The sequence below is a fragment of the Lithobates pipiens genome, unplaced genomic scaffold (assembly GCF_037356315.1).
Source record: "Lithobates pipiens isolate NorthernLeopardFrog02 unplaced genomic scaffold, aLitPip1_a1.2 Scaffold_23, whole genome shotgun sequence".
Classification (NCBI taxonomy): domain Eukaryota; kingdom Metazoa; phylum Chordata; class Amphibia; order Anura; family Ranidae; genus Lithobates; species Lithobates pipiens.
The window spans coordinates 224,954,543-224,977,279 of record NW_027507785.1 but is presented as its reverse complement, the minus strand read 5'-3'; the positions used below and the strand labels follow the sequence as shown (position 1 = coordinate 224,977,279).

The 22,737-nt window shown below is 45.3% G+C and overlaps 1 protein-coding gene across 1 annotated transcript in view; it reads right to left on the bottom strand.

Moving 5' to 3' along the window:
- The window catches only part of SNX7 (sorting nexin 7), a 204,465-nt gene that overhangs the window by 65,405 nt on the left and 116,323 nt on the right, over nucleotides 1-22,737 (bottom strand). Inside the window, exons 6-7 of the mRNA XM_077452874.1 lie at nucleotides 20,359-20,558; nucleotides 8,742-8,828 (exon numbers count right to left, since the gene is read on the bottom strand). Coding sequence (XP_077309000.1) covers nucleotides 8,742-8,828; nucleotides 20,359-20,558 — 287 coding nt within the window. The remainder of the gene's footprint in view (nucleotides 1-8,741; nucleotides 8,829-20,358; nucleotides 20,559-22,737) is intronic.

The following is a 22,737-nucleotide window of genomic DNA, read 5'->3' as shown; positions in this document are numbered from 1 at the left end:
CCATTTTCATATGCGGGTACTAGTCACATATGCATTCGCTTCTGCACACGAGCTTGTCGGGACGGGCGAGTTAAAAAAAAATGTCTTCTTATTTTACTTTTTTTTTTACTTTTTTCTTTTTTTTTGTACACTGTTTGAAAAAAAATAAAAAATTGTGTCACTTTTATTCCTATTACAGGGGATGTAAACATCCCTTGTAATAAAAAAAAAAAAAAAAACACATGACAGGACGTCTGAAACAGGAGATCTGGTGGTGGGGGCCATCTTCCCCTCACTCGGCTCCATACCCAGCAAGGGGACAGACGCGATAACCTCTGCGGCTCTGGTAGGGCATCAGGGGGTGCCCCTATTCCGCCGCCGATAAAAGGGATCTCGCTACGAATCCGTCACAGAGACCACTTTTATCTTGTAGAGCAGTGGTCATCAACCCTGTCCTCAGGGCCCACTAACATGCCAGGTTTGCAAGATAACTGAAATACATCACAGGTGATATAATTTTCTGCTCAGTGATTGCAGTATTCTAGTCTTCATCTCCCCAAGGTAATACATAAAACCTGGCCTGTTAGTGGGCCCTGAGGACAGGGTTGATGACCACTGTTGTAGAGAACCGCCAGCTGAACATGAGGATACCGGGGTTATGGCAGCTAGCTGCTGACATAACAATGATATCCTCCTTCAAATTCATCATGTAAAACGACGGTGGGCGGTACAGAAGTGTTTAGAGCTTAACTTCAGGAATTGAAAAAACAAAACAAAAAAACAATCCATCATTGAAGTGGGGCCCAATTTCAAACGGAAAGAAAACACACTGATAAAAACTAAAATTATATATATAAAAAAATAAATTATGAGAGAAGTCGCTGACACAGTCAAACGATCGGATTCAGGTAAGAAAAAAGGGAGGGGGGTGCTCTAAATAATTTTCTAGCAAAAAAATGATGATTTGTACATGTAGGAGAGACATGCTAGAATAGGTCCGGTATTGAGGTGGTTAAAGAGAGGCATCTTCACAATTTGTGAGGAAGAATTTATTTACCAGTGCTTTTACTCTTTGTTGAGAAAATGTAAAAAAAAAAAACTAACATTCTGGGCACAGGTTTAGCTAATTTTAGCTGGGTTGTACGGTGCGGGAATAACATTAAGGCTTCGCTTACACTAGCATTAATGCGTTTAGCTTTTCCAAATGCAGTATAAATCTGACTTGCATAAACAACTTTTCATGAACCCAGATTACTTTTTGCTGTTTTAAAAGAAAATTTGGGGGGGGAGCATGCGCGGCGCAGTGAGGAGAGGACGCATGGAGTGAGAGCTCCGTGAGCCGGTGAGACTACGATCACTCCCCTGGGGGACTTCAGACCGCAAATCCGATCCTCTTCAGCCCGAACCCCTAGGGGACTCAGAGGTGCATGCCAACACACAAAGCCCGCCGTGGGAAAGCTACACAGAAGTCCCTAACAACTTACCTCCTCCGAGCGAGAGAGCAGAGCGGGATGTCGCAAAATGGCGCCCAACCCCTGCACGCTCAGGCAGTTACACCAAACCCGAGTCCCCCTCCGACGGGCCCAGCAAACAGTGAGTATGCTGTTCACCTCACCAAAGCAGAGCTGGATGCCAGCCTTTCTGCTATGTATGAGAAACTTGCCAATAAGTTCCAGGTGGAACTTCACAAGCCCACTAACGCTGACTCAGGAACTTGCAGCGCTGGGGGGGGGGGAGAACAGACTTATTGGAGGCTAAACATGACGAACTCCAGCTAGCATACTCAGACTTGCGGAGGGATTATGACTCCATCACAGACACAGTTACTCAGTTACAATCCAATCTCGAAGATTTGGACAATCGTAACAGACGCAATAACCTGAGGGTGAGAGGGGTTCCGGAGCAAACGACAGATTTGCTTCCAGCCATTAAGAGACTATTTATGTCCCTATTACCGGATTCCCATGAGAGTGCGTTTGCATGTGATAGGATACACAGAGCGTTGCGGCCCAAACCCCCAGATGACAAACCACCCAGAGACATTGTGCTGTGTCTTAAGGACTTTCTTATTAAAGAAGAGATCCTGCGAGCATCCCGCAAGCGGCGAGAATTAGATATCGTTGGGGATTCCCCTTTAAGCTGCAGGTCCCACATAACGGGACGACCTACACGGTTACCACGCTACAAAACGGCAAAGAATTGCTTATCGAGCTGGGGCTTTTGGCGCCCGAAAATCTGCCGAGAATGCCCTCCACTCCTCGCCCCTCGCCTATTTGGGCCACCCCATCTACTCAGAGGGATCGCAGGCGCCATCGCCAGGAGCTCCGTGAGCTGCAGCTGTGATCGACCGTTTGGATCAAGACACGTGGCGAGTATTCTAAACCCAGGATCTCAGTTGACTTTCCCACTATACAGAAAAGTTTTTTATTATTTCTACAATGTTGGTGATATAAGTGCTATGGCCGGTCTCACTGTGCCCGCTTAAGTGACCCCCTGCTCTACTTTAACTGCGACTGGGCACACCAGTCCATTACATTTTCAGGGCTCGGATTTAAGACTTTAGGCCCTGAGATCTAGGTCTACACTGGTTATTTTAGTGGCAGAGCCCAAGTTATAGAGCATTGGACTTTAACCACTTGGGATCCGCGCTATTGCAAAATGACGGCAATAGCGCGGACCCACATTTTCGGGACTACGTCTATTGACGCTCTGTGATCGGCGAGTCCGTGAGACTCGCCTGATCACCGATCCGTGTAAGGGGTCGATCCCGACCCCTTATCACGTGATCAGCTGTCAGCCAATGACAGCTGATCATGTGATAAAACGGAGCCGGTAATCGGCTATTATTCCTCCTCGCGCTGGCAGCGCGAGGAGAAAAAAAAAAAGCCGATCGCCGGCGGCCGTGTTCGGGACATCAGTCCCGATCACGGCCAGCATTTTAAAAGGACACCTGCCCCCTGCCAGTGCCCACCTGCCACCCGCAGTGCCATCCTGAAATAAAGTAAGTGCCCCCCTGTCAGTGCCACCCAGCAGTGCCCATAGTGCCCACAGTGCCACCCAGCAGTGCCCACAGTGCCACCCAGCAGTGCCCACAGTGCCACCCACAGTGCCACCCAGCAGTGCCACCCACAGTGCCACCCAAAATCTGCCTCAGGTGCTGCACCCCAGTGCCGCCCATCAGTGCCCAGCAGTGCCGCCCATCAGTGCCCAGCAGTGCCGCCCATCAGTGCCCAGCAGTGCCGCCCATCAGTGCCCAGCAGTGCCACCTATCAGAGCCACCTATCAGTGCCACCTATCAGTGCCCATCAGTCCCATCTATCTGTGGTACCTATCAGTGCCCATCCGTGCCACCCATTTGTGCCACTTATCCGTGCCACCCATCCGTGCCATCTTATCTGTGCCCATCTTTGCCCATCAGTGCCGCCTTATCTGTGCCCATCGGTGCCGCCTTATCTGTGCCTATTAGTGCCGCCTTAACTATGCCTATCAGTGCCCACCAGTGCAGCCTATCAGTGCCCACCAATGCAGCCCATCAGTGCCCACCAATGCAGCCCATCAGTGCCCACCAATGCAGCCTATCAGTGCCGCCTAATCAGCGCACTTCAATGAAGGAGAAAAATGACCCGTTTGCAAAATTTTATAACAAACTATTAAAACATGATTTTTTTTTTTTGCATCTTTTTTTGTTTGTTTAGCAAAAAATAAAACTCCGAGCTGTAACTAAATACCACCAAAAGAAAGCTCTATTTGTGGGAAAAAAATGATAAAAAATTCATTTGGGTACAGTGTTGTATGGCCGCGCAATTGTCACTCAAAGTGCATCAGCGCTGAAAGCTGAAAATTGGTCTGGGACTGAGGGGGGTTTAAGTGCCCAGTAAGCAAGTGGTTAAAGTCCGTTTGACTGATGACTTTTTGTTTTTCCTTTGGGGGAACCAACATGTTGGGTTTTGGTTTTAGTATACCCCCGAGGCCATATTATCTCATTACTTTTTTTGTTTTTTCATTATTAGGTTTACCTATCTGTTCACATTTCTATCTACCACAAGTGTGTTTATGGTTTTATTTTTCTTGGGTGCCCTACTGCTCTCGTAAGTTTTGCTCTATATGCCTACCACATACGAGTAGAACAAAGAGCATAGTTAGTGGTAGGGGTTGGACCCCCTGGGTTCTATCTCCACATAGGAGCTTGATCCAGACACCGTTCTATCCCTATTGGCATAGCTGCTTTACCCCCAAGCTACCTTTGGACACCATATGAATATGGGGCTTAGAATTGCGTCACATAATGTAGAAGGTTTTAATACCCCCCATAAGCGGAGGAAGGCATTTAGAACATATAGACACATGGGGGGGGATATCTTGTTCCTCCAAGAAACGAATTTCTCGGGAATCTAACCACCCGAGATATTTTGACCGCCAATATAAGCAGCATTACTATACCACATTTAGCTCCAAATCCAGAGGGGTTGCTATTTTCATTAAAAACTCAGTGTTATTGGATGTGAGGCTTATGTATAAAGACCCCTCTAGTAGGTTTCTCATCCTACAGGGATTACTGAATGGCAAGGAGATTACATTGGCTAATGTGTATGCACCGAATGCCTCACAAGCTTCCTTTTTTGCTTCTTTCTTCCAGGTTCTGGACAGGTACCTTTCTCCCCACTTATTGATTTGTGGTGATTTCAACCTTGTGGCACATTCCAGACTTGACAGAAGCAGAGTTGTGAGTACTGCTAATGCCTTTCCGAAGACCCTTGTCCGCTTGCTCAGCTCCCATCAACTGATTGATACCTGGCGTGCCCATAATGTGGGAGCCAGAGACTATATGTTTTACTCCCACCCCCATGACAGCTACTCCAGGCTCGATTATATATTTAGTACCCCAGTGTTATTAGCGAACTCTACAGCAGCCAATATCCACCCATGTTCATGGTCGGACCACCAGGTGGTGATGTTCAGTCTCGCATATAGGTATCTCATCGGTCAATGCCTCTTGGCGTCTTAACGATTCCCTTCTCTCTGATCCAGACCTAGTAGAGAAGATCAATGACCACATTGACGATTACTTTAAATTAAACAACACAGAAGACATTTCCCCCACCACGCTGTGGGCCGCCCACAAAGTGGTTATCCGGGGACATTTGATATCTTTAGCGGCGGCACGTAAAAGACAGAGACTTCAGGATATTTCCAGACTCTCTAATGAACTGGCGAAACTTTATCATGCTCATGGCCAATCACACTCCCCAGATACATATAAACTGTTATTGACGAAACAGGCCGAACTAGACACAATTCTCTCTGAGCAAGCGGAGAAGGCATTGAGATGGTCGAAGGCCAAATTTTTGTTGCACAGCAACTCGGCTTCAGCGATGTTTGCTAGAAAGTTGAACTTTACTATACAACCACCACATACCTATAGACTCAGAAATAACAGGGGAGAATTGGTTACCCATCCCACAGAAGTCTTAGGACTATTTTCCAAATTTTATCGTGATCTGTTGGCAGCCCCATCCTCCCTGCCTGGTCCCTCTGCAAAGGAATGGCTAGATAGCCTGCCCCTTCCCTCGCTCACAGTTGAACAAACTAAGTCATTAAATGCCCCTTGCAGTTCTGAAGAACTTAAAGGTAATTATTGCCTCACTGGGGCCCTCCAGAGCTCCTGGACCGGACTGATTCACTTCCATGTATTACAAAAAATTTTCATCCCAGCTAATTCCCTATTTAGTGAAAATGTTTAACTATGTGTTAGAAGGTCATACTTTCCCTGAAGACATGTTACTTGCGAACATGTCTCTGATACCCAAACCGAATAAGGACCACTCCCTCCCTCAAAATTATAGACCGATTTCGGTAATTAATAATGATTTGAAACTCTTCGGCCGCCTGCTAGCAAATAGACTTTCCAATATTATCCCCACCCTGATATCTCCCGATCAAACAGGCTTTATTCCCTCTCGGCAAATTACAGATAGCATTCGCTTGGCCTCCAATATTATTCAAGAGGCCAATTTATACACTAAAAAAGTTCTACTGTTAAGCCTAGATATACATAAGGCTTTTGATAGCGTTACTTGGCCCTATTTAGAATTCGTCCTGTCCAAATTTGGGTTTGGGGGAGCATTTGTGTTTGGCTTCAGGGCACTGTACCATCACCCCCACACCCGTATTAAACTTCCAGGGTGTTCCTCAGAATATTTCCCGCTGGGTAGGGGGACCAGGCAGGGATGCCCTCTTTCTCCCCTGCTTTTCGCCCTGGCGGTCGAACCGTTGGCCAGGGCGATTTGTCTGAACCCCAACATCAAGGGATATATGAAGGGAGAACGGGTCTACAAGTTAAGTACGTACGCTGATGTGCTTTTATTTTTATCTGACCTGGTTGTCTCATTGCCAAACCTGATCCCGCTGCTGAACACTTTCCACAGTTTGTCAGGCCTCGGGGTTAATCTCGCAAAGCGTGCTGCACTTCCAATCAATATTCCAGAACATACCCTAACGGGTATTCAATCGAGCTTTGGATTCACGCTATGTATGGACACACTACCCTATCTAGTCATTAAGTTGGCTACGTCCCTCCCAAAACTATACTTTGTAAATTACCCCAAGGTCTTTGCGTTTGTTAAGCAATTATTGCATTCTTGGGATAGATATCATATCATATATGGGTAGAATACAGGCTATCAAAATGTCTATTCTTCCAAAACTCTTGTTCTACTTTAGATCTTTGCCTATATATGTCTCTCGGCATACGATAGACGGTATCCAGAAAGAGATTAATGAGTTTGTCTGGCGGAACAAAAAACCTAGACTGCATAAAAAGCTTCTTTGTAGACCAGCTGACCTAGGGGGCCTGGGGCTCCCACATCTGTGGTTATACTATGTCTCAGCCAGGTTGGTGCAGATGGCTCAGTGGCACTATCCCCCAGATACAGTTCCGTGGCTTCAATTCGAGAGATCCTCGGTGAAGCCATATTACCTCCCGGGTCTTTAATGGGTAGAGGGGGTCCGCCCCAAACACTTAGCCACATTAAATGGGTTGGTGGCACAATCCTTCAACTATGGTTTCTATAAAAAAAAACAATATGCCCTGAGTCCACCCTGCTCTAGCCTGGCCTCATTCCTAGGTGACCCCAGGTCCCCAGCAGCGTTCCTATCGCCCGATAGGTTCTTCTGTGACCAGCTCTCGAAGCTAACTACCCTTGAGGCGTTCTGCCATGAGCCCCCTTTTAGCTCATTTGCACATTTGCAAGAACAGTTCGGTCTACCTAGGGGGGATTTTTATAAATACTTGCAGTTCCGTCATTTTTACGCCTCTCATTATCAGGTAAAGGGGCCGCCTTCACTTAATGCTTTTGAAAGTTTGTCGATCCTCCTCTAGGGACAAAGGTACTATCTCTATGTTGTATCAATCTCTCAATGAATTGAAGCTTCCTGCTAAGTCTCACGCCATGCTAGGTTGGGAAAAGGAGGTTGGTATTGAACTAACCCCAGAGGTGTGGATAGATATGATAACTAACATGAGAAAATGCACTAAATCTCTGGCAGTCAGAGAAACAGTAGTAAAATTACACACAAGGTGGTATTATACCCCCGTCGAGGTTACACAAGTTTAATCCTCTGGTCCCGGGGGGTTGCTTCCGCGGGTGTCCGGAGGTTGGCACCCTCCTCCACACTTTTTGGAGCTGTAGGGTTCTCCAGCCCATATGGCAGAAGGTAGTCGATAAATTGTTCCAGTCCATAGGAACGCGGGTAGGGATCACTTGCCAGATGGGCCTCTTATACGCGGACATCCCGGAACTGGCCCCTCCGGCCCAGAAACTAGCCCACACACTCGTCAGCGCGGTTCACTGGACAACAGCTTTGCACTGGAGATCTCCATCGGTCCCTTGGGAACAGGTTCTTAGACGTATGGAAGCGATCAAACTTATGGAACGCTTACATCACACACTGATGGATTCCATGCCCATCTTTGACAAAAAGTGGGCCTCCTGGTCGTCTTTTTAATCAGTAGGCCTTATGGTCTTAGGCAGTAGAATGGCACCCGGTCCACTGGTAGGAGAGATAAAACTTACCTGATTGCACTCGCTTGTGGTTGTGTTTATGGTTTTTTTCTTTTCCTTTTAAAATGTTTTCCCTCCCTTGCTTTTCTTCTCTTTTTCTTTTCTTTCATGGAGTACATTTCAACGATATACTATTCTATATTGTTCTAGTCAGAGTACGTATTGTATGTACATTGATTTTTACTTTATATGCTATTCTTAATGTGGATTACTGTACACGTTGCATCTTTTCATGTACTTGTCTTTATTCCTTTAATAAAAATGTTTGTAAACAAAAAAAAAAAGAAAAGAAAATTTGGCTGCATTTCGGTGCGTTTACATGCATTGACACACGTTTAGCCATATGTAGAGTGTTAAATTGGATCCCGGAGCCCAGAATTCTATTTTCTCTAAAAGCAACTAACAGCGACTGCATCTAAAAACACACAGTCTGAATGGCACCACTGAAAAATCATTACTTCTATTTATATGCATTTAGAAATGTCCTCAATGCAAAAAAAATGCAGGTTTGACAGTGCCAGTGTGAATGAGGCCTAGGATCTCTGTGAAGTCATTCACTTGCACCAATAATTGCATGCTACCCCTGTTTTAAAAAGTATTTAAAATGAATACATGCGACTCCAAGAATTAATAGTAAGTATGTCATAGTTTTGCACTATGCAAAAAAAAAAAGTTGGAGATAAAACACAAATATATACTTACCATCTCTCGATCTGCATTCTTACTGACCAGAGCATCCACTTTGGCATCAAGCTCGGCCTGAATTTGATCTCTTCTTTTCAGTACACCCTTATGTAAAAACAGTAGTTAAGAGAAAAAATAATTATAATAATGATAATAATACCTCTTACAGTAAGAATTTCTTCAACAAATCATAGGATAGTATTTTTTAAAAATTGATCTGGTTACAAATTCATGATTTTGTTTTAAAAGGAAAACCACTTTATCCTTTTTATACCAATTAGTGTGTGATGCAAATTACCTCCAGCATTGATACCGTTTCTTCTTGCTAGATGCTGCCATTTTGTGGAAGCCCAGAGCAGTCGCTTCCTTACTGAGAACTTTTCCCCTATCCTTGGCCTTACAAACTATATGTCACTTTCTGTCATTTAAATGAGTGTATTTCCAGCCTTGATTATATGTCTTAGCTCAGCCAGAAAAGGGCTTTAGAAGCTTTACAGTACTGACATTCATAGCGCTGCTGTCAGGAGAAAGGAGGGAATATCAGGGATATAAGACACTATTCTTTTAAGTGATTCTAAATGCAAATTTTACAAAAATTAACAAACAAGTTATACCTACCTGCTCTGTGCAATGATTTTGCATAGAGCAGCCTTGATTCTCCTCTGCTGGGGTCCCCTACCAGTACTCTGGGATCCTCCAATAGCAAGCCCCTTACTATGGGGATACTAGTGCATACTCTCTCCCAAGCTCGGCCCTGCTCCCATTGTCCTCTCACTGGCTGCGATTGACAGCAGTAGGACCAGTTGCTGCAGCCTCTCAATGCACGGAGGAGAGAGCCATACACATCTCTGGATAGAAATTAGGGTCAGGTAAGTTATATAGGGTGTCTATTGCATGTAGACATTGTTTTACCTTAAAGTAGAAGTCCAGCCTGAGCTCTTTAGGCTGGGCTTTTCCTCTGGGTCACAGGTGAGCAATTAGTTTGCACACCTGTGACCTGTTGTCAGTGAAGAGCAGTCTGAAGCCCGCTGTCACTGCCATCAGTCGAGGCAGGGAGTCATCCCAACTTCCAAGTGTGGATCCACCAGCTGCCTTGACTGATGGCAGTCTCAGCGTGACGCTGAGAAGGGCACTTCCCCGCACCTCCACAGCTCAGCGCTCCAATAAGCATGGAGAAGCAGCTCCTCCTCACAGAGATCTGTAAAAACCGAGCCATCGGTGGTGTTCGGTGGCTCAGTTCTCAGTGCAGAGATGGCGGGGGACAGATGCAACATCTAATGGAGAGGATAAAAGAACCCGCTCTTAATATATCTTAAATAGCTGCAAATGTTTAAAACAGAGCAGGAGGGAGAAAGTACATCCATACAGGTGATGGATCTGGTCGGTTCAAGACCCAAAAAAGCCTTGCTGGATCTTAAACAGTATAGTCACTTATTTTTAACATTTTACAGTTATACCTGCAACAGGGGGGCTGCATGAATCGATCTATCAGGCCTTAATTTTCTGACTAAAGTTCCACTTAAACATGTTCACCACCTTCTTTCTTTGCAATAACAAAAACTCAGTCCAGCACCTAACACACTCCTACTCAAACATATAATTACGACTCAACAAATCTCACATAGAAAATTACTGAACATTTACACTAGATTATGGGAACTTAACCTTTTTCAGGTTCGGACCTATTTGATGTGAACGAATCTTTCACGATTCCAGACTGATTGAGTGACTTCAGCCAACAGCAGACTTTAGCTCACCATCGGCTGAAATCGGGTCACAGGAGTGTAGAACGAACTGCACTCCTGTGACCTACAGGAGAAGTTTAGCCAAAATAGCTTTCGCCATACTTCTCCTATAAGTTGCTTTCTAATAGTCAGTCAATATAGGTCTATAATAGGAGGCTTTGGTGCCTTTTTTTTTCCTACCAAAAGGTTGCAAAATGGTAAAAAAGAAAAATATAATATACCCAACACTCCCCTTCTCTCACTCATTTCCCTCTGTCGGCGTTAACCCTCTAATAATCGTAGCTACCTCTCCGTTTTCATAACTACTAGCCACTGTTGCCATACCGTTTGATATTTTCCCCCCGTTTCTTCCGTCCTATGTGTAGACTCTTAGCCCTTGTACACACGGTCGGAGATTCCGACGGAATGTGTTCGATCGGAACGTTTTGTCGGATATTCCGACTATGTGTGGTCTACATCAGACTGTTTCTGTCGGAATATCCGACAGACCAACTTTTCCAACTTGTTGGTAACATTTTCGGACAAAATGCTCCGATCGGACATACTCCGATCGTGTGTAAAGAATTCCGATCGGACAAAGTGCCACGCATGCTCAGATCAAATTCCTACACCAAAGCTCTTGGCTACTAGCGTGAACGTAGTCCCGTCGTAATGAAATAACGTAATCACGTTGGATTTTCTGACAACTTTGTCCGACCGTGTGTATGCAACAGTTTCGGACAAAATCCGTCGGACAAAATCCGACGGATTTGGTTGTCGGAATCTCTGACCCTGTGTACAAGGGCTTATATGATTCTTGTCCACTCAACCCTCTCAGGCCACTCTTATTGTCGGAGCCTGCTGGGTTTTCCAGAGGTGTGGGATCAAGGCCTTGGCTGCGTTTAATAAGTATGGAGTTAGTGTCAATTTATACTGTGCCGCCCCCTTCTCTTAGTCATAGAACAAGTATACTCATGGATGTTTTTCGATTCTTTCCCCTGTTATAACAAATATTGTTTCTATTATTTTATCCCAGTAGGATTGTATTTTAGAACATTCCCACCAAAGCAATGCGAAAGTCCCCAATTCTTCTGACCATTTATATCAGCCTTTGACACCACAGGAGGAGGCAAGTCAAGTTTGACTTTTACAGTATCAGCTGGCATTACTATGTATACATCTACTGATCGTCCTGACATGTGGGTTTACCTGAAGATCACAGTTATTCTGTTTTAGGTAGCCCATACAATAGTAATTTTTTTGTTCAAGCAGTGGTTGAATGAAAAACTTACCTGATTCCCTGATCCACACACTATGTGGCTGGTAGAAGCCTCCCTGCTGCGCTTTTGTATTCTGACAGCGCAGAGACTTCCCTGCTGTCCAAATAAACTGATCAGTGCTGCCAGCTACAGAAGGAGGCACTGATCCATTGGAAAAAACGCAGCAGGGCAGTTCTACAGTGTTTGGTAAATTGACTTCTGTACAACCAGCCTGTCCGTACATGGATCAAAATTTGTCTGCTCCCTGATGAACTGAATGAATTTCGATCCATGTACAGTATGGTCGGCTTTAAGCATTTTTTTTTACTCATAGGTTTAGCTTGAATTGCACAGACTTTATACAGTTAAGACCTCCAAACATGCAGCTGCTGTCATTTATGGAGAAAACCGCAGAATGCCTGTATACATTACAATAGATTCTGTTTCAAATAAAATATATAAAAAACATGAATTTGTAAAGCACATTAATGTGTTTTCATTACAAAAAATACCTCAACACTTCAGGATAACCTCTTTTAAAAGAAGAGCTGAATTGGGAGGTTATGAAGCTCTATTTGCTTAGGAGCTCTGCAGTAAATGGAATGCATTACTTTTCGGCACAGAAAGCAGGCTTCCATTAGCTGACCTGCCTTGAGTGGTCATGCAGATACTGCCACTTGTATACTGTTATTAAAAACAGGTTCTGTAGTTTAAGAGATTAAGACAAGTAGAAGGCTGGTAATTTTACTCCAGTCCATTTTTTGTCAAAAGAAAACCAAGTAAAATTGGGCTTATGCACGATTCTGCATAGTCAGTCTTAAATCATTAATGTGCAGGGTTACTTTTTTTTTGCCCTCATGTAACTTTACTTTGTGTCTGGTTCAGTATGTGTAAAGGGTCTAAAGACACTTGAAGTCTAAGAATTGTTGGACTGTTAACCTGAATCTAGGAACAATATACTTGGTAGGGCATCAATTATAAGACTTCAAGTGATACGTAATCCCCTAATGTAAAGAGGAAGAATCAGACACAAAGCTGAGTAAGGGGACATATTGTAAATCTTTCACCATTAACCTGCACAATTTTGAAAATTAACCACTTCCCACAATAGGACATACCCAAGTGGTTATATACCAGGATCATGGCTACAGCTGCATGGAGAAGGCAGAAGATAGAGATCAGGGGTCTAATAGACCCCAGATCTCTCAATAAAGTGGACATGTCACTGCCAAGGCCATTACAAGGAATACTCTTCATGCCTTGCAATTAAAATAAAGAAAAAAAATCAATCATTTAAAAAAATAAATGTAAAAAAAGTAAACAAAAATAATTTAAATTAAAAGTACCCCTGTGCTCACGAGCAAATGTGAACGGGCACGTAGGTCCCGCACACATATGTAAATGGTGATTGCATCACACATGTGAGGTGTCACTACAAAAGGTGGTGCGAGAGCAAAAATTCTAGCATCAGACCTCCTGAGTATCTCTAAACTGGTAACCTTTAAGGCGTTTTTAAAGTGTTGCCTATGGAGAATTTTAAGTACCGTAGTTTGGTCCCATTTCACTGGCGTTTTTTTTTTTATATATGTATGCGAGGAGGAGAAGTGTCAGACCAGTAGGCAAGTGGTTAAAAATCAACAGCTATAAATCCTGCAGCTGTTGACTTTAAAATAAAAAGGACGCCTACCTCTCTTGCTATGCTGCTTTTGGCTTCGCAGCCGGTTGCCTGCTGCACTGTGCTATGTGAATGGTCCTGCAGTCTTATGGGACCTGTGACATGTTCCAGAACATTGGGGGGGTCTTTCACACGAATCGTCCATGTGATCCGAATGGAAGTGGGAATGGGTCAAAACTAGATACCCACTCCCTTCCCAAAAAGATTATATGCCAAATATGGTTGAGGAGGTGGCGACAAGGACTTACAGCGGAACTTCCCATTTTGGGTGAAGTTTCGCTTTAAATATATACAATACATAGAATTATATATTATTAAACACAAACAGTGTAATTAACTGAATTTGAAGAAGCAGCACAAGGAGTCAGTACTGCTGCAGTGCTCATGTGCTAACAAGGAACATGCTGACAGAACAAGGGAGCAGAATGAGTTTAAAAAAAATAAAAAAAATAATCAGGTATAACGCCCTGCCAGACGGGACTCTCCTGTGGATCAGAGCTGTTTAAAGAATAGACTGGATGGACAGAAATGTAAATCTCTTAAAAAGTTAAAACAGCTCCCTTATTTAATCTGTGTATTTAGTAGTTTGCCTGAAGTTCAGCTTTGAGCCCCAGTTCACAATGCTGCGACATTGAAGCCGAATCCCAGCAGTATTTCAGCATGACTTGCATGTGACTTCTTTAAAGCGGACCTTCAGTCATTTTCCAACTTTCCATCTATTAAATCTTCTGCCCTTGTTGTTTTAACTTTTGATAGTAAAATGTTTTTTTTCTGCCAGTAAACACCTTTTTACAGCCCACTTCCTGTTTGTCTGGTCATTAGCCTAGACTTATGACATCATGCACAGATCTCTCTCGAGTGTGAGAGTTTGCCAGGAAGGGTGGGGGATGAGTCAAAAGAGGGCCAATGAGAGCTGCAAAGCTTGAGGTATGCCTCCGTGTGTGTAAATCCAGGAAGTGAACAGGCATCAGCTTCAGCTGCCCACAGTTAAAATGGATGCAGCCGGTCTTAGTGGAGGCAGATTTCTGCAGCATCACAGTATATATAAAACAATATGGAAAGTGGTTGGAGGGAAGCTTTAGAATGGCAAAGATGTTTTTATTACAAATTATGTGAGCAGACTGACATTAACAGAAGTCGATGCAAGTCATACTGAAGTTGGACCAAAAGTAGCGCAGGAACCTTTTTCCGACTCAAGTCGCACCAATTAGAACGGTTCAATTTTACTGAATGGGGTGTGATGTCTGTTGAGACATGTGCTCCAAAAGGTGCAAAAGAGTGAACTGGGCCTTAGAGGGAAAAAAAAAAATAGGATTTTTGTACTCCCTGTAAAATCCTTTTCTCTGAAGCTCCTTGACGGACAAAGCATCTCATCTTGACCTTAGGGTTATATCGCCCTTTTAGGAGAGAACTAGGCAGAAAGCATTAAAACCAGCAACACTTGCACAGTACCGCCAAGGGGGCGGTCCTACTGACTATAACCCCCCACACTGCATCCAGTAGCTCAGTTTGTCAAAAGCAGTACAAACATAAATAGGAGGAGTGGGTGCTCTGTCCGTCAATGAACTTCAGAGAAAAGGATTTTACGGTGAGAACAAAAATCCTATTATCTCTTTCGTTCATTGATGGACACAGCATCTTACCTTGACCTTAGGGATGTCCCCAAGCAGTGTCAAAGAAACGAGGGGTAGGAACAGCAAACAATAACTCCACCCATAACAACCAGAGCTCCTCAACAGAGGAGTTGCAACCTTACATCGCCGCCTGTAAAACCTTGCAGCCGAAGCAAGCATCCAAAGATGCGCTCAAATCACATCCTTATCCTTGTGGATCAAGTAGGACGACTTGCAAGACAAGACCGCCAACTCAGAAACCCTCCTGGCAGATGTAATTGCCACTAGAAAGACTACTTTCTGAGAGCATGTCAATAAGGGAATTTCCCTAATGTTTTCAAACTGAGGTTTCTGAAGCACTGAGAGCACCAGATTCAAATCCCATGGAGGTAGAGGTGGTCGAACCAGAGGGTCCACATGTCGAACCCCCTGAACAAACGTACTCGCCATTGAATGAGTCGCCAAGGGACACTGAAAAGACACCCAAAGCGGATATCTGCCCCTTGATGGTGCTTAAGGCAACTTTCTGATCCACTCCTCACTGCAGTCGCCAAGGAACATCCGCCACCAAAAGTACTATGTCCTCCTTGATGGTTGAAATACACCACCGCCGTGGCGTTGTCCGACTGGATCCTGACCGGATGCCCCTGCAGCCTCTGTGACCATGTGGAGAGGCACCGCCTGATTACCCGAAGTTCCAGCACCTTGATCAGCAGGCGGGATCCTTCCTGGGTCCAGTGGCCCTGGGCTGACTTACGCCCCAAATTACCCCCCAACCAGTCAGGCTGGCGTCCGTTGTGATCACCGTCCAATGAAGAGGAAGGCCCGACTTCGCGGACCGAAGAGCCGGAAACCTCAGCCACCAGAGCAGGGAGTCCCTGACAAGCAGGCTCCCTCTAATTTGACAATCCAGGGACAACAGAGATTTGTCGCATTTTGACGGGATCTCCTTTTGCAAGACTTGAGTGTGGAATTGAGCATACGGTAATGCCTCGAAAGTGGCTACCATGAGACCCAGGACTCGCATGCAGAAACGCAGCAACGACCACCTGTGAGACACCAACAACTTCACTGCAGCTTGAAGAGTCTGCAGCTTGTCTGAAGGAAGAAAGACTCTCGCCTCCGAGGAGTCCAGAAGCAGGCCAGGTACTCCAGGTGTTGAGTCGGCAACAACACCGACTTCTGTAGGTTCAGTAACCAAACTCCCGAAGAGTTTGCATGGAGATTACCACATCCTCCCTTAATTCTGAGGCGGAAGCTGCCCTCAGGAGGAGGACGTCCAGGTAACCCACAATTGCGATCCCTCGCTGCCTTAGCAAAGCCAAAATTGGGTCTAACATCTTGGTGAAGACCCTCTGTGCCGACGCTAGGGCAAAATGGAGAGCTACAAATTGGTAGTGCTCGTCCCCGACCGCAAATCACAGAAACTTCTGATGCTTGAGGCATATGGGGACATGCAAGTATGCGTCCTTGATGTCCAGGGATGCCAGAAAATCCCCCTGATGGAGTGCAGCGACCACTGAGTGAACCGATTCCATCCTGAACCTTTGTACCTTCACAAAGCGATTGAGGGCCTTGGAGGTCCAGGACTGGACGGACCGCTTCCTTCTTTGGGACTACAAACAGATTGGAGTAGAATCCCTGAAACATTTCCGGCATTGGTACGGGTACTAGCAGGTCCTGTACTGCCCCAAACAGGGCCTACCGACGAGCCGGAAGAAGATTAAGGTTGGAGGGAAAAAATCTGTTTGGCAGACAAGAAAGAAACTATCTTGTACCCTGAGGAAACCAGTTTGCAGATCCACTGGTCGGAAAGTAGGGAGGTCCACTGGGCTGCAAACTCCCGAAGATGACCCCCCACCCGAGAGTCAGGCGGGGGAAAACCTTCATGTGGTAACAGATTTGCTCGCAGGCTTGTGAAACCAGGGACACTTTTGTCCCTCAACAGGCACCTTGTTGGACTGGGAACGCTTACCTGCCGATCCGGGCGGATGAAAAATCCGCCTCTGAGCGGAAAAGGAGGGCCCTTGCCTACGGCGTGGCTCCTTCCCTTTTTTGGACTGTGGGAGCAACGTACTCTTACCCCCAGTAACATTCTTAAAAATGTCATCTAGAGAGGCTCCAAAAGCCTCCCTTCCTGGAAGGGAGAATCCGCTAGTGCTTTCTTGGATGCCTGGTCTGCAGATCAGCATTTCAGTCAAATCAGGCAACGTAGCACTACTGCTGATACTGAGACTCTAGAGCAGGGGCCCTCAAACTAAGGCCTGGGGCCACATGCGGCCCAAGGACATTTATTCGACCCACCCCACTGAGGGCCCGCATTTCCGACAGGCCAGGCCTCGGGGCGGGCCGTTTGCAACACAGCGGGAGACTGCTGTGTCACCGAGCTCACTGTTAAAAGTTTGGGCACGCTGTGATAAAAATCCCACCCTCTCCTAGACCAGCTCGTGTGATAGAGGCAGTGTTCTGTCTGACACGAGCTGGTCTAGGAAGAGGGCGGGACTTCTATCACAGCGCGTGCCCAAACAGTGAGCCGTGACACAGCAGCAGGAGATGCCCGATGTGCGCACACACTGACTGGTGAGATATTGTTTGGCACAGTAAGGCTGTGAGGGGGGCTTGCAATGATGGCGAGGGGGGACTTGCAACGATGGTGAGGTGTGCACTGATTGGGCTGCGGCATTGACCATCTCATTAGCCAAAAGCAGGCCCATAGTTCCCATTGAAATACTGGTAAGTTTGTTGATTTATCTTTACTGGTTCTTCATTTTAAATATTGTATGTGTTCCCGTTTTGTTTTTTCAATTCAAAATAAGATATGTGCAGTGTGCATAGGAATTTGTTCATAGTTTTTTTTTTTTAATGTAGATGCCCCGCCGTATCCTCCATTTTTAGGGTATACCATACCGCTGTAACAATTGCTCCTACAAGCGCCTTTTCCTGTGCTGACCCGGAAACAGAGTCATCCTCACTGTCCGAATGGTCCTGGTCCGCATCCTACGATACATTAAAACAGGGGCCGCCTGTCACAGCTGGGCCCGAGTCTGAATCAGAGCTTTCCCCAGAAAACAGTGGGGGGCGTTTTTACCCCCCCCCCTTGCTCACGCACACCACTTTCATCCTGGCAACAAAGGCCTTCAGGACCGCCCATAGGCACTGCAAGTGCAGGGGAACCAGTTGCAATAACAGGGATGTCTGGGGAAGAAGCGCCAGCTTCTGATACCATGCTGACCCACACTTGCCTGTCACCACTTAGGGACCCAAGTCAAGTCACAAAAAGTCCACCCTCCTAGCTGCCACAGACTGAGCCCCCCCCCCCCCCCGCAGGGCTCACCACCCTGACCAAGGTACTGCACAGTGCTGCTGCTGTCCGCTCTCCCGTGTGTCATCCAAGAGGTGTCTGTGTGGAAAGCGTGCCGTTCTAGAAGGAAACAGGCAACCAGCACGTTAGAGGCAAAACTACCAGAGGCTACTAGAAAATGGCCATCGGCCACCTCAGCAAAAACATCTGAGGGCGCCAAGAAAATGGCCGCCGAACTACTGGAAAATGGCTAAAAGGCAAAAAACTGGCTGTGGCCACAAAATAAATGAATGCGGAGATCGCAGTGGCCTTCCCACATGTCACACACAGCACAGACTTGGCCCAGAAAGAGAGAAGAGGATGAGCGGACCCCCAACATCCATCGCAGTCCCCTGCCAGGACCCAGAGACCCCCCAGAGGACCCGGGCCAGGTACGCGCACCGCACCCCCATGTGCCCAGTCACACAGCGGCCCATAGCATGGGGAGTAAGGAAGGGACAGGGTGAGAAGAAAGGGAAAGGGAGAGTGAGAGACTCCCTTAGTCGCCCTCCCAGGGAATGCCCAGCTGCTCCATCCTACCAAGACAGGTGGAACCATACTTACCCCTTCTGAAAGGGACTGCTGGACGCATTCCACAGACAGACCCATCACCCGAGCAGTACGGGGTGGCTGCCGGCCACGGCACACTGTGACACAGACAGCAGTAGCCCGGTCATATGTGTGCTCCGGAGCATATAACTCACTGGCCACCCCTGGATTAGAAGGGTCATGTTGTGGCCGACCCAGCGCGTAGCTATGGCCTGCTCATGCTCGATGGCCAGGCTGGGGAGACTACAAGAATCTATAATTTCCAGCCTGTCACCCAGCCCGGCTGTTGATTGTAGATCACAGGAAACAAAAATGCAGAAAAAATAAAGAAAAAATCCCAGGACCAATGGTCCCACCGGGAGCCAGGTCCTTCTCCTACACTAGGCAGAAAACTAATTAAGCTGGATGCAGTGTGAGGGGTTATAGCCAGTAGGACCGCCCCCTGGGCGGTACTGTGCAAGTGTTGCTGTTTTTAACATGTTCTGCCTAGTCCTCTCCTAAAAGGGGGATATATCCCTAAGGTCAAGATGAGATGCTGTGTCCGTCAATGAATGAAAGAGAAAATTCTTAGACTCAGTCAAAAGTGGATCACTTTAAAATAGTAAATTAACAGGAGGTGTAAGTAATAATTTGCAATTATCCATTTTTAAATTACATTTGTAAAAAAAATCATGCAAAAATTAAGAGATTTAAAATATTTTTATCACAGAGGACCACTGGGGGGAAGAATAGTAAAAGAGACTAAAGCACCCTTGTTGTAAAATCTGCAGGATCTAAGATCATCCATATCCTTGCTTTACTACAGAGTCACTAACAAGCATGTGCACATCAGGTGACTGCAAAGTTCGGTACTCTAACAAGGTCTCCCATATTTGCCACCAGACAGGTCCACGTTATGCATCTTTGGTGCAACGCTTTTCACAGAAAGGGGATGCGATTTCTTACTTTCATAGGCCAGTCTGCAAAACTATAAAGATTTAAAACTGAATATTCTGCAACGTGCACAAGTCCAGCCATGACAGTTCCCCTTTAACGTAAACAGAAGATTAATACGGTGCATTAGACCCAATGTACTTTTCACAGAAAAATTTAATATTTAGATGAAGATTATGTGATATAGTCCATTCGGAAACAGTACTCAGCAGACTTGCATAAGCCTTGTGTTGTTGGAATCCCTTAAACTGGTGAAATGCAAAAAAAAGGTAACACATAACACATGGTTAGCTTGATATATAGGCCACTGCTTATGTGCAGTGTTAATTAATTTGAAAATGATAATTCATAATGACAAGTTCACTTTAATGGTCAGGGAATAGCTGCAAGCATTATAAAAATGGGGGCAATTGTGAGAAGAGAAAGGTTTTTAAAAATCTAAACCTCCAAGTGGGAGACTTAATCTGCTAATCATGTTAGTGCCATTGATTCAATGTAATCCCCTGTGTGACATGAAATGTACATAATAAAGCAATACTTACAGACAGTGTTTCACTGTATAGGACATATTCATGAATAATTGGAATCAGATCACATGAGAGCTTAGTATTCAAGGCTTCTGTGATCTTGCAGCACTTGTCTATGCAATTTGCAACCCCTCTCAGGGGGTCTACCAGCTCTTCTTCAGATGCTGACCACAGAGTGTAGATAGGACCGTACTCTTTCATTTCTTCATAGTAATCTACATAAAAGGAGAGAAAAAAATAATACAGAGCCAACTACACAGATGCAAGCTGATATTTTTGAAATGTTTCAGAGTGCATTTAAAGCCCATTTCCTGGCAAGTCATAATTTTAACCCTACCCTCACCCTTCTAGTGGTTCTCCACCCCCCCCCCCCTTTTTGTTCCAGCCAGTAACAAATCATATTTGATTTTGTGTGACATCATCTGACTTTAGGGTCATGTTCCTCTAGCCGGAAATATCACAGATGTTTCCTGCAGAACTACTGATCAGTGCAGATAGCTCGCCCAGGTGGTGCATTCACATACAGGTGAGGTGGGACTGCGTTGGGTGGTTATTCCAGTGCAGTCCCACCGGCAAGACATGACAAAAGGCCTTGTTCTCCCATGTGGCCGATGCAAACCACGGCATTGCCGTGGTATGTGCAAAAAAAAAAAAGAAAAGACATATATATATTTTAACATAATAAGTCTGTGTACAGGTTTCAATAGCACAAGCTGAAACTTGCTAGTGAATAATTCATAGCATCGACTCATCCCTTACTGCCCAAAAATTTCAAGCAAACACAGCTAGCTCGAAAGCAGACTGTTTTTCTTTATACGGTATAATTTATAAATCTCTTAAAATTCTGTATCATGTATTAAATGTTTAGGAGAATGAATTGAATATTGAATGAATATTTTATTAAAAAAGTATATCATCAATTTATAAAGTTGAAGTTTATTCTGCCTTTTCTGGTTTCCTCCTCTCCCAAATTCGAAAATATGCTGTACACAGATATACGCGTGCACATGCCAGTACACGCATACAGCATTTTTTCTAATTAATTTCCATGGGCAGAATTACGCATCAGCTGGGCTCCCAGGCATGTGTGAGTATTTTATGCCGTTCATCCATATGTCTAAAAATACGTTCATGAGCCCTAAAAGTGCTAGTTGATTGGTTGTCATTCTAATCCAATGGTTTTTTGTAATTTCTGAGTCACTAACGCAGAACAAGTATGCTTAAAAGGACTTCTGAGTGGGCCTTTGTTTTCTTTCACTAATTCTCTAAATTCCTGTTAAAATAAGGGCACTTTTTCCTCCAGGATTACCTTCTAGTTCGGTTTCTATCTAAACAGAATAAAATACGTGACCATACATAGATCTACATTTGTGTAAAGAAATTCTTTGTGCACTTGTAAGAACACACTTATTTTTTAAATGTTAGTATTGTAAATAAAGTTGAGTGAAGAAAAAAAAAAAAAAGTTCTTGTTCGCGTGTGTTACATGTATGAGGGGCATTCAAATCAAATAGAGATTTGTTGTCAGTACATCTGAATCATCATAGGACAGCCTGCTTCACGTCATCAGTGCTGAAACGCTGACCTCTGAGGAACACTTTTAGGCCTCTTTCACACTGGGGCGGGAGTGCCGACGACGGTAAAGCGGCGCCGCTTTATCGTAGTTTTAGTGGCCGCTAGCGGGGCAGTTCTAACCCCTGCTAACGGACGAAAAAGGGTTAAAACCGCCCGCAAAGCACAGCTGCAGCCACGCTTTGCCGGCGGTATAGCCGCGCAGCCCCATTGATTTCAATGGGTAGGAGCCGTTTAGGAGCGGTGAATACACCGCTCCTTCACTGCTCCAAAGATGCGGCTAGCAGGACTTTCACCGTCCTGCTAGCGCAACGCTCCAGTATGAGAGCCCTCTGGCTTTCACACTGGAGTGAAAGGGGCCAGATTTTTCCAGGAGCTATACAGGCGCTATTTTTAGCGCTGTGGCGCCTGAAAAACGCCCCAGCGTGAAAGGGGTCTTAGGGATCCAAACGGGTGGAAATCACTTGGAGAGGTCTGGGCTGTAAAGAGGAATATGGCAAAAGCTCCCAGCCAAGTTGATGTAATGTGCACATGGTGGGGTGAGCAGTATGAGCTTGTGCATTGTCCTGCAGAAACCGGTCACTCTTAGTGATCAAACAGGCTGTTTTTTTCCACAGACATTTACGCACATCATTCAGAAAAGAGGAAAGCTGTCTTTGGTAACCAGCGTGCTAGGACTTTTCAAAAATGCAAATGTTCATGAATGATTAAGTTCACCATTCCCACAGAAAGATTAGTCTTTTGTGAAATCTCACAACTGGTCATGCATCAATGATCCAGGATCAGGTGTCGAACATGCTAAATGTTCACGGGAATGACAGCTG